This window comes from Aspergillus bombycis, assembly GCF_001792695.1.
Source record: "Aspergillus bombycis strain NRRL26010 chromosome Unknown contig00004, whole genome shotgun sequence".
Lineage (NCBI taxonomy): Eukaryota > Fungi > Ascomycota > Eurotiomycetes > Eurotiales > Aspergillaceae > Aspergillus > Aspergillus bombycis.
Window position 1 is genome coordinate 137,902 of NW_019170006.1, and position 14,776 is coordinate 152,677.

The following is a 14,776-nucleotide window of genomic DNA, read 5'->3' on the forward strand; positions in this document are numbered from 1 at the left end:
TCTTGCATAGCAGTTAGGCTTGAGACAGGCCTGGAGAAAGAAACCCTAAGCTGTCGGATCCGCGGGTCCGGCGGCACTGAGCGAGACGTAGGGTTCACAGGCATTTGTAGTGGCAAGACGTATGATACACCGTAATCCGCGGACAAAGGCCAGTGGGGATAAAACTAGGCCTGGGAAATTGCATGAATATATCAGTTACCAGGATGAATTTGATGCTAAACGCTACCACTACTACCCAAACTCAGCCACGGCCCATAGTATACACCCCTCCTTCCTCAAACATGCCCGAACGAAGCGACCACCTCGATTACGATGTTATCATTATCGGTGCTGGCATCTCTGGAATCAATTTTGCGTACAGACTGCAGGAAAGTCATCCGGACTTGACCTATTGCATTCTTGAGGAACGGCATGAAATTGGTGGAACGTGGAGTTTGTTCCAATATCCAGGTAGGAGGCACGCCTCCCTGATCGAGCAAGCATTTGGTGGAGTGAATCGTGTCTAAGACCATGCAGGGATTCGGTCCGACTCGGATTTGTTCACGTTTGGGTTTGCATGGCGTCCCTGGACCCAGAAGCACTCAATCGCGCACGGCTCGTTGATCCGTGAGTATCTCCAAGAGTCAGCCGAGCAGGAAGGAATCGACCGGAAGATCAAGTTCCGGCATCGGGTGGATAGAATGGATTGGTCGACTTGTAGGAAGGCCTGGACGGTTCATGCATCCACAGACGATGCGGCCACCGTGACTCTACGCACGCGGTTCATCATGATGGCCACTGGCTACTATGACTATCATGAGCCGCTGGAGACCGAAATTCCCGGGATCAAGCGATTCCAAGGAACAGTGATTCACCCGCAGTTTTGGCCCTCCGACCTTGATTACACCAACAAGGACGTCGTCATCATCGGCTCCGGTGCTACGGCCATCACCTTGCTGCCGTCACTGGCTGAGAAAGCGGCCAGTGTGACGATGTTGCAACGTTCCCCTGGTTATGTCCTATCTGTTCCAAGGGAAGACACCACCGAGAAACTGATTCGATGGATCTGCTCCGCACAGGTAGCAGCCAGCCTGATCCGATTCAAATGGATTATTGTGCCGCTCGTCCTGGTGACTTTTTGTCGTTGGTTCCCTAGCCTCGCGAAGCGGCTATGTCTGGACATCACCCGCAGGGAACTCCCCCGGGAGGTTCCTTTGGACCCTCATTTCACACCTAGATACAATCCCTGGGAACAACGGATGTGCATGTGCCCCGACGGTGACTTTTTCGAATGCCTCCGGAATGGGAACGGTAGCGTGGCAACGGGTGTGATCGAGTCGGTGACGGCGAGGAGCGTTCAGCTGCAATCCGGCGCCGAATTGAAAGCCGATATCATCGTCACGGCCACCGGACTGAAGATGAAGATTGCGGGAGGGATCCAGATCATGGTGGACGGAGTCCCGTTTTCGGTTCCGGACCATTACATGTGGAAATGCAGTATGGTCGATAGGCTGCCGAACGTGATGTTTGCTCTGGGATATGTCGATGCTAGCTGGACGTTGGGTGCTGATGCAACTGCGCAGCTTAGCTGTCGGATATTGACGCAAATGCGGGAGGAGCGGTTGAACATCGTGTCTCCTCGCTGTAGTGATGAAGAACGGAACGAGATGCAGGAACTGCCGTTTCTGAACCTGAACGCTACGTATGTCAGGAGGGGGCATTCGGCGTTTCCGAAAGTTGGTGACAGGCCTCAGTGGGCTCCTCGGTCGTACTATTGGAAGGACCTTGTGCGGGCGTGGTGGGGAGATATACGTACGGGATTGGAATGGTCAGAGTAGAGCATGTGTCAGGGAAGAGAACTGGAATTTGTCCAAGTCTGGGAATTCATTTGTTGTAGACTAGTATGCTTGATGTGTAGAACCTGTTGTGCCATATCATTCTGTGTATATCTGAGCAGGAGATGCACCGTGATCTGAGATATGCATCTTGGTCATTGTTCGATCACCTAAGGTCTTGATACTCATTTTAACTTGTCGAAACCAGGAAAATGGTAATAGAGATGGTCTATGTGAAAACTAATTGCACAATGTCAGGTTGTTATGCTTCGAAAATGCCAGCTGCCGTGCATAGAATTGCCCATACTGGTTTGGCTACGTAGCAAGGAGGACCTCAAATACTCAGTAAAAGTGGCAGTGGAAGTTACGTTCAAATTGGTACTATGGATATAGCTAATGTAGTACTCACGACTCGGTTCTAAATACAAGTCCACTAGGCTGGGACCTGCATGCCAGCATCTATGATCTTGGATTACCTCGCAAAGAAGGACGCCAAAGCCGCGTCTGGGCCCATGGACACCTCGTCTCCAAGACGCTTCTCAGTACTCAAGTAGACATCCGGGAGCCACTCTGGTTTTGGCTCTCCCATCGCCATACGAGCAATAGCCTCGCCACATAACCAACACTGCGACATGCCGTATCCATTGAAGCCGGCCGCAATCCACTCTCCTCCTTCAACCTTTCTACCGCTGACACTTGTCGGCACACTCCCCACAATCGGGACTTGATCAGCGGTCATGCTGAGGATTCCAGACCAGATTCTATGAAGGGCAGTGGCGGAGGTCATTATCGTATTCGTGATGGGGTTGGTCCAGCCTTCCTTGAAGAGCCTCTTAGGGAGCAAATCAGTAAGGTTTCTCGCGGAGTCCGCGCTGATGACAGAATCGTCCGAGGACAGAAAATCATCCAGCCTCTGTAGGTCGCCTCCAACAAATAGATCACCAGTTTCTGCATTTTGCTGCATCCAGTATAGGCCTTGCTCGACTAAGGTGGTGCTGGCATCGTATGATTGCTTTGAATGAAAGAGCCATGAGTTGGGGCGATTCCCCCACTGGGGTCCCGGCTTCTGAGTTGTCATGGAGAGTCGGCAAGGGAAGATCGCTCCCCTGAGCTTGGGTAGAAGGTGGCCTGTAAAACCACTGGTGCAGTGGAAGACCTTTGCGGCTCTCACAGTCCCCCTGGGAGTTGTCAATATGTAGGGGTATTCGTTGTCGGACCCATCGATGATGATTGAGATTGCTGGTGTCTGGGTCTCGATTGCAAAACGCTCTGGGTAAAGTTGGAGAAGGCGCTGCAGAAGGTTTGTGACCAGTCTGTATGGCCAGAAAACCCGAGAATGAACGACAAGAGCACCGCTAGACTTCTTGAGATGATACTCCTGTTGAAAACAATCAGCATACCGCCTGCGGCAAGTAGGTCCTGGTTATCCATCACAGGGCGCATATACCTTCTCTGCTGTTTCCTTATTGATGATTGTATATTTTCCTTTGGCTTCAGGAATAGCCTCTTCATACATGCGAATAGATTCGGTCACATCGGCGAACCCTTCCTCATCTTCGAAGCTAGCAACAGTCGTGACGTCTCTGATCTGGCTTGCCTTATCAAGATTCTCAGCCTTAGCCATGTCCACGATGCTTTCCAGTGTGCGGTCACAGAATAGGGCAATTTGTCTGGCAGCATCGGTCCCAAAAGTCTCGGCATAACGTTTGAAGAACGGCGGAGCATGGCTTAGCAGGAAGCCCCCATTGCGACTAGTTGCCCCGGTAGTCAGAGACCGAGCTTCAAACATAGTGACCGTCTTATCGTGTGCTAGTCCATGTTCAAGGACTGTTTTAGCAACGCTGGTACCAGTGATACCAGAACCGATGATGGCAAAGTCAGTGCGCTGCGGCAGATCGTCGGACTGGATAGTCGCGATGGGATGTGCTGGCTCTTGCCATGCTGAAACAGTTGGCGCTGCGACTGGAATGCCGGGATCCTGGACGATTTGACCAGCCAACTTAGCTAAGAGTTCGTGTGGGATTTGATTTGTTGCCATCTTGTATGAGAGCGACCTCGTTATAAGGCGCAAGTGATTTGTGTTATACTGTGTTGCAATGGATAGCTCATTATGAAATCAAGGCAAAGCGATATGCCTTGCTTTTATATTGCCGACCCATGAGCTTCTCACAGTTGTTGTGGTAACTATTTGCGTCCGATTTCCAGTAAGGGTGGGAGTTGATGTATTGAAGCTCTAGCGTTCGATCGACGGATTAAACCCTAAGTTCTATCGTCGGGAACCCGCGGACCCCCCCGGATCCGAATCTTGCCTTCGCCGATCCTGGATGATCCTCCAGATCTTTGCCATGCTGTTAGCTCGGAGCCGCGGGTAGGTCTTCAAGGTCTTTTCAAATCAGGTACAAGCCCGCCCTGAGGGCATAATCAGGTACAGAAGCCCCAATATAGATTATCATCTCCGTAAGTAAAGTAGAAAGAATAAAGGTAAAGGCCAGCCTCTACCATTCCACTACCAAGCCAGTATAACTGGTCATTCATATTGCATGCTTCGAACGTAAAACATCCGCCAGATTAAACCCAACCTATCACAGCATGCAAATCAATACTACCGGCTCTAAGCCAGTCGTCTTCATTGGTGCAGCGGACGCAATATGCAGAGAGGCCATCAGGCTTTTTGTGCAAGCAAGTGACGTGCCTGTTGTCCTCGCAGACGCCGATGAGGTTGCACTAAGCACATTTGCTGCCAAGCTTCCGGATAGGAATGTCACCATACGAAAGGTGAACCTCTTTGACCCGGATGAGTTACGAAGCACCGTTGCCGGTGCTGCGCTCGTGATTCAAGGGGCACAGCCATACTATCGAACCTCAAAACCTGTCCTCACGGCTTGTATCGACGCAAAGGTCCCCTATCTGGACTATTCCGACGATGTGAGCAGCACGCAAGCGTCACTCGATGTGCACGAGCAGGCAAAGAGGGAGGGCGTCCCATGCTACATCAATTGCGGCTCATCCCCGGGTATGACCAACCTTATCGCCCTTGATATCGCCAAAGAACTTGATACTGTCGAGAGTCTGGATATTTGCTGGCTCGTAAGCGAAGAGGGCGGTCAATTGGGCAGAGAGGTCCTGGAGCACCTGATGCATATCACGGGGGGACCTTGTTTAACCTGGGCCGACGGAAAGGCCGCAGTTCATGAGAACTGGGTCGAGACAGCCTATGCCCCCGTTATTGCTGGATCTAACATTCTTTTCCATGAAAGCGTCCACCCCGAGCCGGTTACCTTGCCGCGCCGACTCCCAGCCGTGACTCGAATTCGGACCCTGGGCGCTCTCAGCCCCGCGCCATTCAACGGCCTTGCACGAGGTCTGGGCGCCGCTGTTCACTCTGGAGCTCTTTCTATGGATGCAGCTGTCGACTTTCTCGAGGGTATGCAGCAAAAGTCCTCTATCAGCTTGGGGGAGACAGTCGGTGCCATCACCGCTCAGTTTCGGGGCGGTGACATTACACTCAATCAGCTATACCAGCTAGCTGCCCACGGCATGTCAGCCCTCAAACCGTGGAACCTTGTCCTCTGGGGGATGATTGATCAGGTACGCAAGGGGCAATGCACATCAAGGGAGGTTCTAAGCTTCTTGATAAATTCCGCACGGGGCAAGCAAGTGCCACGTCGTTCAGGGATCCTCGTTCGAGGCATTGGCACCCGCAATGGACACCCTGCTGTCGCCACCAGACGCACGCCCGTCGCCCCAAAAGACTCATTCATGGGAGAGAGCATGGCGACTTCCATTGGCGCATCTTGTGCCGCTTTTGCCTTGATGGTGCTGGATTTGGGGGCCCAGCAGCGGCCCGGTGTCCAATGTCCAGAAGACTGGGCTGAGCTGGACACGTTCATCAAGTCTATGGAGAGGCTTGGCTGCCCTCGGGATCAGATTGTTGAGTCAGTTGAGGGGTAGCTTGGTTAGTGACTGGGCTGTAGATTCGGCGTGCTTTGCGTAGGCTAACGGAGAGGATCATGGTGGTGAATTAGCAAAGCTAGTATCCCTTCAAGTAAGGAATACAGACTGTTCTTTGCCTTTAAATTTCATGAAGTTGATCATTTCCTATGTGCATTTTACGTTTAGATGTATTTTTCCTTCAGGTCATAGTAAAACATGCCTGTATCTGTCCTAGGAGGAATAACGATGTTGTATAATTATATTCAAAACATATATTTCCCGTTATATAGATATTCTCAACACGAATTTTGACATTTAATTTTATTTGTGAAGACATGATGTTGCAGGTCGGGGACTTGTTGTATATCATGAATGTCTTTGCGCCGAGGTGTCAAGCTGGACGTTGTTCAAGAGGCGATTGGTATAGAATTAAAAAAGACAGATTCCTTCAACTCTCGGGGATGGAAAACTAGCACTTTTGAGATTCTTTCACAATGGTATTTTGACCACTAAACACATGTATGACTACAATGACAACGCTGGCTACAAGGCACCTAAGCTAAACAACAATGCCTGATGCTGTTAAGATTATACAGGTAGGAAGCGGGCTTATTGTTTCCCAAATCGAAACTCAACACAAACAGAAATATACTTCCTTGCTATGAGCTCACAAGCCTTCACTAAGTGGCGCCCAAGGAACTACAATCCAGCATCAATTCTCGAGCTGATATATAACGTCTTAGCCTCTGCCTTTACCATGCCGTCTTGGTCAAGAATCTGTGCTTCCAAGAACCACTTTCTGCCGTGCCTCTTGGTGACCCATGTTTTGATCATAGCGACGCTCGGCGCATGCACAGGAGAGCGATACGAAATCTCAAGGCCAGCGGTGTACAGCCGCGTATGACCCTTTGAAACCAACTCTGTGGATTCAGCACACAAACCTAAAGCTTCGTCAAGCAGGGCAGCCAAGACTCCACCGTGGACTGTACCCTGGAATCCACACAGATCGGGGCCGAGAGAAACGAAAACCACGAAATCTGGGGCACTATCGTCATGTTGATCTGGAGTCTGGTTTGGCTTTGAGTCTGGCACTCGAGCCAGAGCCAGCAAGTGTAGGATTGTATCAGCGGTATTTATCACCTTACTGAAGAACTTGTTGGAGGTGCCTTCTGTATCATATCGGGTGACGAATGGAACCGGTTCGTACAGTGGGCTGCTCAGATAGGGTGCAGCAAATGGGAGGGAAGCAAAACACTCGACGTCCTGCGGGGAAATCTCCAAGTTCGGTTCGAAGAATGCATGTCGCTTGGAAGATGGACGGTGTGGCATGATCTTTGTCTGATTGCTGGGGTGAGTTGATGCCTTCAAAAGCAAATGCGAAGTACCAGATTTGGATAATTATTGGCGATAGCTCTGATGTCACCCAGTATCAAGGGCCAGTCTCAAATAATGAGCCTCGGTGTCCGCGGCTACCGAAATCGAGCCCTACCTTTCGTTCACGTTGCAGCGCTATTCGCTATGCAAATGCCGGTAGAGTATGGGTCAATGCGGGATGGAAGCGGACCCGCGGTTCCTCGATTGATCGACATCAAATCAACCTTGTTTCTCATGGGGGGGACATAGTAGTAAATCCAAAGAGAATCGAGTCTCCGGATCTTCGGTGCCTCAGGGCCGCGAGATGATGTGCAATTCGTACGTTACGTCAGAGGAATAGAGGATATAGAAAACTTACATCCCCCCCCCCCCCACTGGGATATATTGATTATATCTAGCCTTGGATAAGATAGTATAACCAATGATCCACGGTGCAGAGCGCGTCCCTTTCTCACATCATCTCGCCTCATGTTCCAGAAGATATAAAAAACGTCACGCCCCCAAGGGGTCTGCGTTTACCAGCATAACTTGCAGATACACCAGTATATTGTCGCTGGGACATGAAAGTCATACTTTCGTCCTATTCCTTATGGTCAGCTCGTAGGGAATATCCATAAAACTATATCGTATCCCAAACTCAAATGGATGGAGGAGTTGGTCGGGACCCGCGGGCCCCCTGCGGATGATCTCCATTTATCCCCCGGATTCTCTTGTCGCATATTAATGGGCCTCCGCATTCTCCTCCACTCGTACATTCGAAGGGAATGAACGGATCTCAGGATTTCTCACTACCGATAGTCCCGTCATGTAGCTTCGTCCAGTCGGAATCGCAACAGCAAGAAAATGACATTCTCTCCACCAGACGACTACATGCAATTCCCACAAATACCGCATGGCCCAAACAACGACTGCAATTGGACTCCGATCAATGAGCTCCAATTTTCACTGCCGTTTTGCCTGACTCCCCCTGATTCAGACCTAGGCCAATCCGTGAGCTCTGTCGTCCATGTAGGTGAAAAGGAACAGCTACCACGATGGACAGAGCCAGAGCCAGGCTGGTTAGACAGTCTGGAGTCTTCCTACCAAAACCAAAAGACTGATACTGACAGTACCACCCATCCATACTCAAATTTTCAAATCAATGATCGAACCTCTACGGCACCTGCCGTTCCTGACCATCAGGAGCCCTACCCAGACTCCGCCACTACACAAAAACAGAGCACAGGGCGGCGGATACGTCGACAGAACCACTCGTGTGATCCATGTCGTCTGGCAAAACGGGGATGCGACCTTCCAAGGGGGGTAGCAATCTCTGGCAACAAGCCCACAGTTGCGTGTACTATGTGCTCCCTCCGTAGTATGGAATGTACGGTAGCCTGGTTAGCTAGCCGGAAACCCTCCCGCCACACCCAGAGGCGAGCAGAGACTCCCCCTAGGTCTCCAGCACCCAATAGAGCCCTCAATTCCCAATGGAGGCCAACTGAGGACGTGTCCCATGTGCAAGGTTTAACGTTGCTACCCCGAGCTGAATGGGACCAAGCGAAGCAGCTGGAAGCACGGGAACGATGCGTGCAGCATTTGTATTTATATATCGATGTCGTTGATATGCAGATCGCAACCTGCCTCTCCGAGAGATGCATGCCTCCTTGCTATTCTCTAGGGATAGACGCCCTGGCGCCGTTGAGCAACAGCGCCGATGTATCTCCGTACCTGGAGCGCGCCCGATCGAGCATCAACAACTGCTGGTACATGAATCTGACAACATGGAACTCAACATCTGCGACACCTAATCTTTACCTCGCTGTATCACTACTGGACGCACTCTTCCAGCGCCCGGGGCTCTCGCAGGGCCCTACATCTCGCAATATGCGAGATGAAGCTATTGATGAAACATACAAATGGGTTGCTATCGCAATAGCCACCCAATTCACAGTGCAAGAAAACAACCAGAGAGAAACAGCCAAGTCACATTCGTGGGCCAGAGATATTGCTTTTGCAACATGGCAAAAAGCCAGAGAGATGCTCTTCAAGAACATCGGAGCAACTAGGTCTTTTCGCCTGGCACTCTCCCTCATTCTCTTTGGCGGAGTTTTGCCACCAACCGGGCTGGAGCAGAGCGAAATGTGTGCGGAGGATATCGCTTACGCACACCGCGAGGGGGCTCGGCGTCTTCGAGCACTCTGTTCTAATGCGCGGGTGTATCTCCAGGAAAATAATAGGCAAAGGAGTCCTCCCCTCTCGTCTTCAAATGCGATAGGCGCCGGCACTGGAAGGAGAAAGTCACACATAGTCCAAGCGTTCTCGCCCGAAGTTCGACAATACATCCTAGAGGTGGTTGGTGCCATTGAGTGGTTCTTCTGGATGTCTCACTCGGTCACCGTCGTCATGTCTCGTGAGCGAACGGACCCAACGAGTCTCGACCTTCAAGACACTAGTATTAATAAATTACCTTTGCGGGGCCCAGCGCAGCCGGGCAATTTGGACGAACTGAAGACAAGACGGCATGAGCAAGAGATTGAAGATTCTATTCTTACGCGTGCTCGACCTAAAAAGCACAATGTATCTACTCTGTGGTCTAAGAACGCATCGTGCGATGTTGTGGATCGCGCTGTCACCAGTGCAGGCTCACTTATTGTGCTGCTGTGGCGATCATTAGCGCTGCTGACAATCGCATCACAAGATCTACTGACGGGCTTGGGGGATGGAAAAAGCTTCCAGCGCCACTATAATGCGACAACTGTGCTCATTGACTCATGGAGAGAAGCCTTTGGTCCCATTACCTCTACAACCATCATGAGCTTACAAGCGTCCCGAGCGGATGTCCAACGCAGGGTTCTCTTCTGTGCTACCGATGGCGACCTGGCGATTCTCCTGTTCGATGAGCTTATCCGCGAACTGGAGGTAAACCTCATGGAATCGTTACCAGCTGGAGATAGCCTTCACACGGTTCTCCGATCAACGAGTGCGTATCGCCAAGAGGAGAGGCTTGCAAGTGCCATGAATATATCCTATCTAGCATCATTCAGTATTAGAGTGCCGAGTCCCGGACTCCAAGGGGACCATGGCTTGAAGGCGAACGTCCAGGATATAGCTGCGCATCCGGTGAGTGCGACCTTTTTGTGACCATCGTACCCCTGAAGCTGACCTGGCTGCACAGCAACCGGCCCTTGTTGTTAAGGCCTATACACTGGCTGCCAAAACACTTGCGGACGAGATCCAGCGTTTGATGGCTAAGATGGAGACAGGCAGTGTGTACACGCTGACAAACGGTCTGAACCACTGCTTGCAAGGACTGCAGGCGCTGGAAAAGACGCTCGTGATGTTTCCGAACAGAGAAGACACGCCCTTACAGTAGGACTTTTGTGCGCATTTCTATGCCCCGAAGGCTTTCGCGGGAAACGTTATGACATCCGACAGTCTGTTGAGGGGTATATACCCAAGAATATCCGGAAACGTAGGACTATGTGGATGTCCTATTGGGTTGGCGCCATGCTCATAGCATTCGTAAAGCCAAGGCATCGAATCACTTACTAAAATTGCATTCTGAGTGTAGAAGTATTCGCCGGCTCTCCTGGTAATAGTAAGAACTTCCAAGGCGACAAGCACTTGTTGATTCCTCTCACGTGGTGCTGGTCCTGTTGGGCTGCCACGGAAAAATACTTCAACTGTGTTCCTTGATACGCTAGTATGCGACAAGTATCTTAGTACGAGTAGTAGTACATGTACATAACTGGATTGTTTTTCTGCGAGTTCTGCCCGATTACCCGACACAGATACCGCCGCTTTTATAAGAGCAGCTGAGTAATTATATATTACTTTGAAATTAATCCCGGACTACCTACTCCGGTATACTGATTTAATATTTAGGGAGTACTCAATATATATATTACTATCTTGTTCTATAGTTAACTAGTTACTCCGGAATTAATTACTAAGAAGAAAGCGATCCTGAGCTAGTTCTGTTCCGGGAAAGAAAAATTCTGTTTCCGCAGAAAAACAATACAGTAGTGGTATTAACATGTTGTTTCCTGCTGTCTTCCCCGGTTCTGCATTTCCTTTTTTCCTCTTGGATACGTAGTTTTAGAAACACATGTCCCTCTATAGAAATCTACGACCATGGTATGCACCTATAGTAACACAGTTGCTCGTGAGTGTTGCCTATACAGAGTTCTTGGTCTAACATGAATCACAGGAATCATTTGTCCAGTCTTTGGCCAAGATCATGACCGATGGATCGGATATTGTGTTCACGGATTCTCTCAGCGAACAAAACAGAACCATAGTTCCCATAGAGCAACTCAAATCTGCGATAAATATAGCCCCCGGTCGCATACGCAGCACCAAGATTTTACAAATATCAGCATCCACAGTTCTGAAAGTTGGCCGAGCGGTCAAGATGGATGAAGCAGAAGCATTGCTCTTAGTCGCCGCAAAAACAAAGGTGCCGGTGCCGAAGGTCTATACTGCCTACACAATAGGCGAGATAGGGTTTATCCTTATGGGCAAAATCGAGGGGAAATCCCTTGGATCTTGCTTGGACGATATGCCTCGCGAAGTGCTTCAGAGGATTGCGTACCAACTCAAATCCTATATTTGTGAATGGCGTGAGTTGTCCAGTTCGTTCTTGGGCTCTGTAAATGGCGGGCCGTGCCGCGACATCATCTTCAGGCACCCCTGGGATTATACGTCTACGAAACAGTACGGACCTTTCTATTCCTTCGAACAATACCGGCATGGTGTTGTGGAGGCACTCCGTTTGTCAAGGCCTCCCGGAATCTGGTATGAAGAAGAGGAAGAGCTCAAGGACAGGGTCCTATCCTTTACGAAAGAGTGTTCTAGTAGTCTGGGACTTATGACTCACGGAGACTTACATCCAGGAAATATCATTATCAAGGACGGGCAAATTGAGGGAATAGTTGACTGGGGTGATGCTGGGTACAGTCTTCCAGAGAGAGAGTATTTCGCTGCTAAGCGGATTGCTATGGATCCGATCTGGATTGAAATGATCGACTCTGCTATCCCTTGCTTCCAGAAAGAATATGAGATTTGGGATGAAGTCGACCGATCGATGAGGCGGTATTCCCCTGTATAGTATTTATCTCCCATTCAAAGACGTCCACGCATTGCCAACATCGACCTTGATCTTCAATGTCGGCACGCCAACCCGCTTTCCCCAAGTTTCAGCCGTCCCTTCCGGAACAAGTCCATCTACCTCGAGGTCGATGAACCCATCTACTACCCAATTTTGGCAGTTTTTGTTCCCACCCTTTGGTGCCGGCACGTTCTTGAGTACGGAGAACACCGTTAAGCGCTCTACATTGTCGAGTACTCGTATTTTGCATAGACCCCACGCGCTTTGGGATTCCAGATCATGTGGAGCCCGATGCTCGAATTGAAACATGTTGAGGCGGTGGTCGATCACCCTGGTATGTAGAAGCTCACCAATGTCTTCACCAATCTGGTGGATGATGAACCCCCAGTGGGCAGGCTCGTCCGTACCCGGGCCAAAAATCCCCACAGAGAGTTCGTAGGCCATGTTGATATGTGGATCATTGGGAATAGGATGTGTTAAGTCAGTGCAGCTGCTTGTTCAACCTAGCTGGAACGACTATAAGCATAGACGGGGTTGCTTATCCAGACCGGGTAAACTCACAGCCAGTGTAACTTACTTTTCTATGATATCTGAACGGGTGGACAGGATCTATTTATGGGCCCCCAGATTAGCTGAGAAGCATGTTTCATTTGCAAAGATGGTTGTGGGAATCACCCCTTGATTTCATGGAATCCCCAGTCATGACTCCTGGTGAATTAAGCGCGGTGGTCGTGATAGAGTTGCCGCTGGCCCCCCTCTGACTAATACATATCCAAATGCGCGCGGTTAAAAGAGGCGATCTTTTTCTTTATCGGTCCTCTAGTTTCAACATAAACCAGCGGTTAATGCAAAGAAAAGCCAAGTTTCTTTAGATGAATGTTTCAGGATAGTAACTGTTGGTAAACCCTCACGTAGACTCCTTGCTCACATTCAGTCTTAATGTCTGTCTGTCTCAAATGATAACGAGCGCCCACTCTATGCCCACGTCAACCTTCAAACACCTTGACCCCGAACCCTGAGGTTTCCGATCTAGTGACGGTATTGATTGATAGCCTTGGGGTCATGCAATACTACATGGCGGCGAAGCAATTGGGTGGGATCTACTGGACATCCAGCATTCCGAATAACGACATGTTATATATGGAGCTGGGACTATCCACTCTCTATAGCCGGCAGCGTACTGGTACTGCACTAAAGTATCAGACCAGAACATTGCACGAGACAAGTACTAGGTGAAGGCAAGGACAAAGAAAGAAAACAATGGTGGGGCAGACAGAAAAGTCAAGGCCTGACCATAATCTATGCGTATATCGTGTTTGTTGGAACCTCATTACACTACTCCGCATCTATCACGGACAAGGTTGGTTGTAATGTGTACACAAGACATCATACCGTTAGGTACAGTCTAAACCAGTCGATAGGTGCGATTTGCATAAATTTTCCAGTCTATGGGAGCATGCTATCGGTGCGCTGTGGTCATGGGGTTTGACCTTAAGCAACCGTCTCCCTATCATGACGATCCCAAGCCCAGGATCTGACTCTGCGTATGCCGTTTCGTCCAGGGTCGGCGCCCTACGTTAGGCGCTTAGCTCCAAAGTACGAATCGAGTACAGCAATTGTTCCTATCGGAGAAAGCAAATCTCATTTACTAGGTCTCGCCCCTCCGTCACGACCCATGTTTTCCATGACATCCTGGACCACTCATAACAAAAATGACATCAAGCTGGCATAGCTATCACGCTTGTCGCCAAGCGCAAGCTTAAAGCTGTGCAAGTATAAAGCCAGCTCTCTTGAAGACAACGGCCAATAATTCAAGACCATACACTTCCGAACGCTCCGCACTCGCTCAAAAAGACTTATCTCCCCATCGCCCTTTGGTGGCAGCACCCAGGGACTCGGAGCAATCATCATCAGATCATCGCATACACCCCTTGGTATACATGATCCATCAATCGTAAAAGCTAAATATGCACGCACGAACACCTAAATTCTATCTCTGAATGAAATATTCTGTTCCGTGACTGCCAAAAGTCCTCTCCAACGGCTTCTCGGCGCCCTTTATAAAAGCACAAAAAGCATTTCCGCTCTAGTCCGTGTTGATATTCCTGGGAGAATGAGGTCCTCTCCATAGCGGAGATAAAGACAAAGTAAAGGCATATTCGAGAAGACTAGACTCTCGGTGGAATAGGACGGCGTGCGTGGGTAGTGAGGACCAGGCCACGATGTGTTGATAACTTGGTGGCATACATCTATGGGCAGCCATTGTGTCCACCTTGCGACAAATGTTATTGTAGGCTGTTTTGAAACTGATAGTGTATCCGATTGTTTAAGACCGGCACGATCTGCCTTGGGCTCAACACGTACACATCGGCAACGAAGGTGATGGAGTACAACAGTTATATTAGGCATCTGCCCCAGCCTTTGCCCTCAGAAGGCTCTTGCCCGAATGGGTGAAGCTATTTTGTCCTTACCATTTAATGCTCCGTCACAGGTATCCGTGCAAGGAAAAGCCGGCATCTAATTTTATATCTGAAGTATGATCACTATACCACAGTACAAGCAT

The 14,776-nt window shown here is 49.8% G+C and overlaps 5 protein-coding genes across 5 annotated transcripts; 3 read left to right on the forward strand and 2 right to left on the reverse strand.

Annotated features, from left to right (window-relative positions):
* Nucleotides 1-281: 281 nt before the first annotated feature.
* Nucleotides 282-1,817, forward strand: ABOM_001075 (flavin-containing monooxygenase; the record flags this gene model as incomplete). Its single annotated transcript, XM_022528205.1, has 2 exons — nucleotides 282-450; nucleotides 517-1,817. 2 exons carry the CDS (start codon nucleotides 282-284, stop codon nucleotides 1,815-1,817), a joined length of 1,470 nt encoding a protein of 489 aa, XP_022394040.1.
* A 469-nt stretch (nucleotides 1,818-2,286) lies between these two features.
* On the reverse strand, nucleotides 2,287-3,852 carry ABOM_001076 (NAD(P)/FAD-dependent oxidoreductase; the record flags this gene model as incomplete). Its single annotated transcript, XM_022528206.1, has 2 exons — nucleotides 2,287-3,192; nucleotides 3,262-3,852. The coding sequence occupies 2 exons, from the start codon at nucleotides 3,850-3,852 to the stop codon at nucleotides 2,287-2,289; spliced, it is 1,497 nt and encodes a 498-aa protein (XP_022394065.1).
* A 551-nt stretch (nucleotides 3,853-4,403) lies between these two features.
* Nucleotides 4,404-5,765, forward strand: ABOM_001077 (saccharopine dehydrogenase family protein; the record flags this gene model as incomplete). Its single annotated transcript, XM_022528207.1, has 1 exon — nucleotides 4,404-5,765. The coding sequence occupies one exon, from the start codon at nucleotides 4,404-4,406 to the stop codon at nucleotides 5,763-5,765; it is 1,362 nt and encodes a 453-aa protein (XP_022394044.1).
* Nucleotides 5,766-6,446: 681 nt separating this feature from the next.
* ABOM_001078 (PaaI family thioesterase) lies at nucleotides 6,447-7,076 on the reverse strand (the record flags this gene model as incomplete). Its single annotated transcript, XM_022528208.1, has 1 exon — nucleotides 6,447-7,076. The coding sequence occupies one exon, from the start codon at nucleotides 7,074-7,076 to the stop codon at nucleotides 6,447-6,449; it is 630 nt and encodes a 209-aa protein (XP_022394063.1).
* Nucleotides 7,077-7,964: 888 nt separating this feature from the next.
* On the forward strand, nucleotides 7,965-12,213 carry ABOM_001079 (uncharacterized protein; the record flags this gene model as incomplete). The annotated part of the gene is made up of 4 exons (XM_022528209.1): nucleotides 7,965-10,223; nucleotides 10,279-10,472; nucleotides 10,539-10,575; nucleotides 11,314-12,213. The coding sequence occupies 4 exons, from the start codon at nucleotides 7,965-7,967 to the stop codon at nucleotides 12,211-12,213; spliced, it is 3,390 nt and encodes a 1,129-aa protein (XP_022394062.1).
* Nucleotides 12,214-14,776: the final 2,563 nt, after the last annotated feature.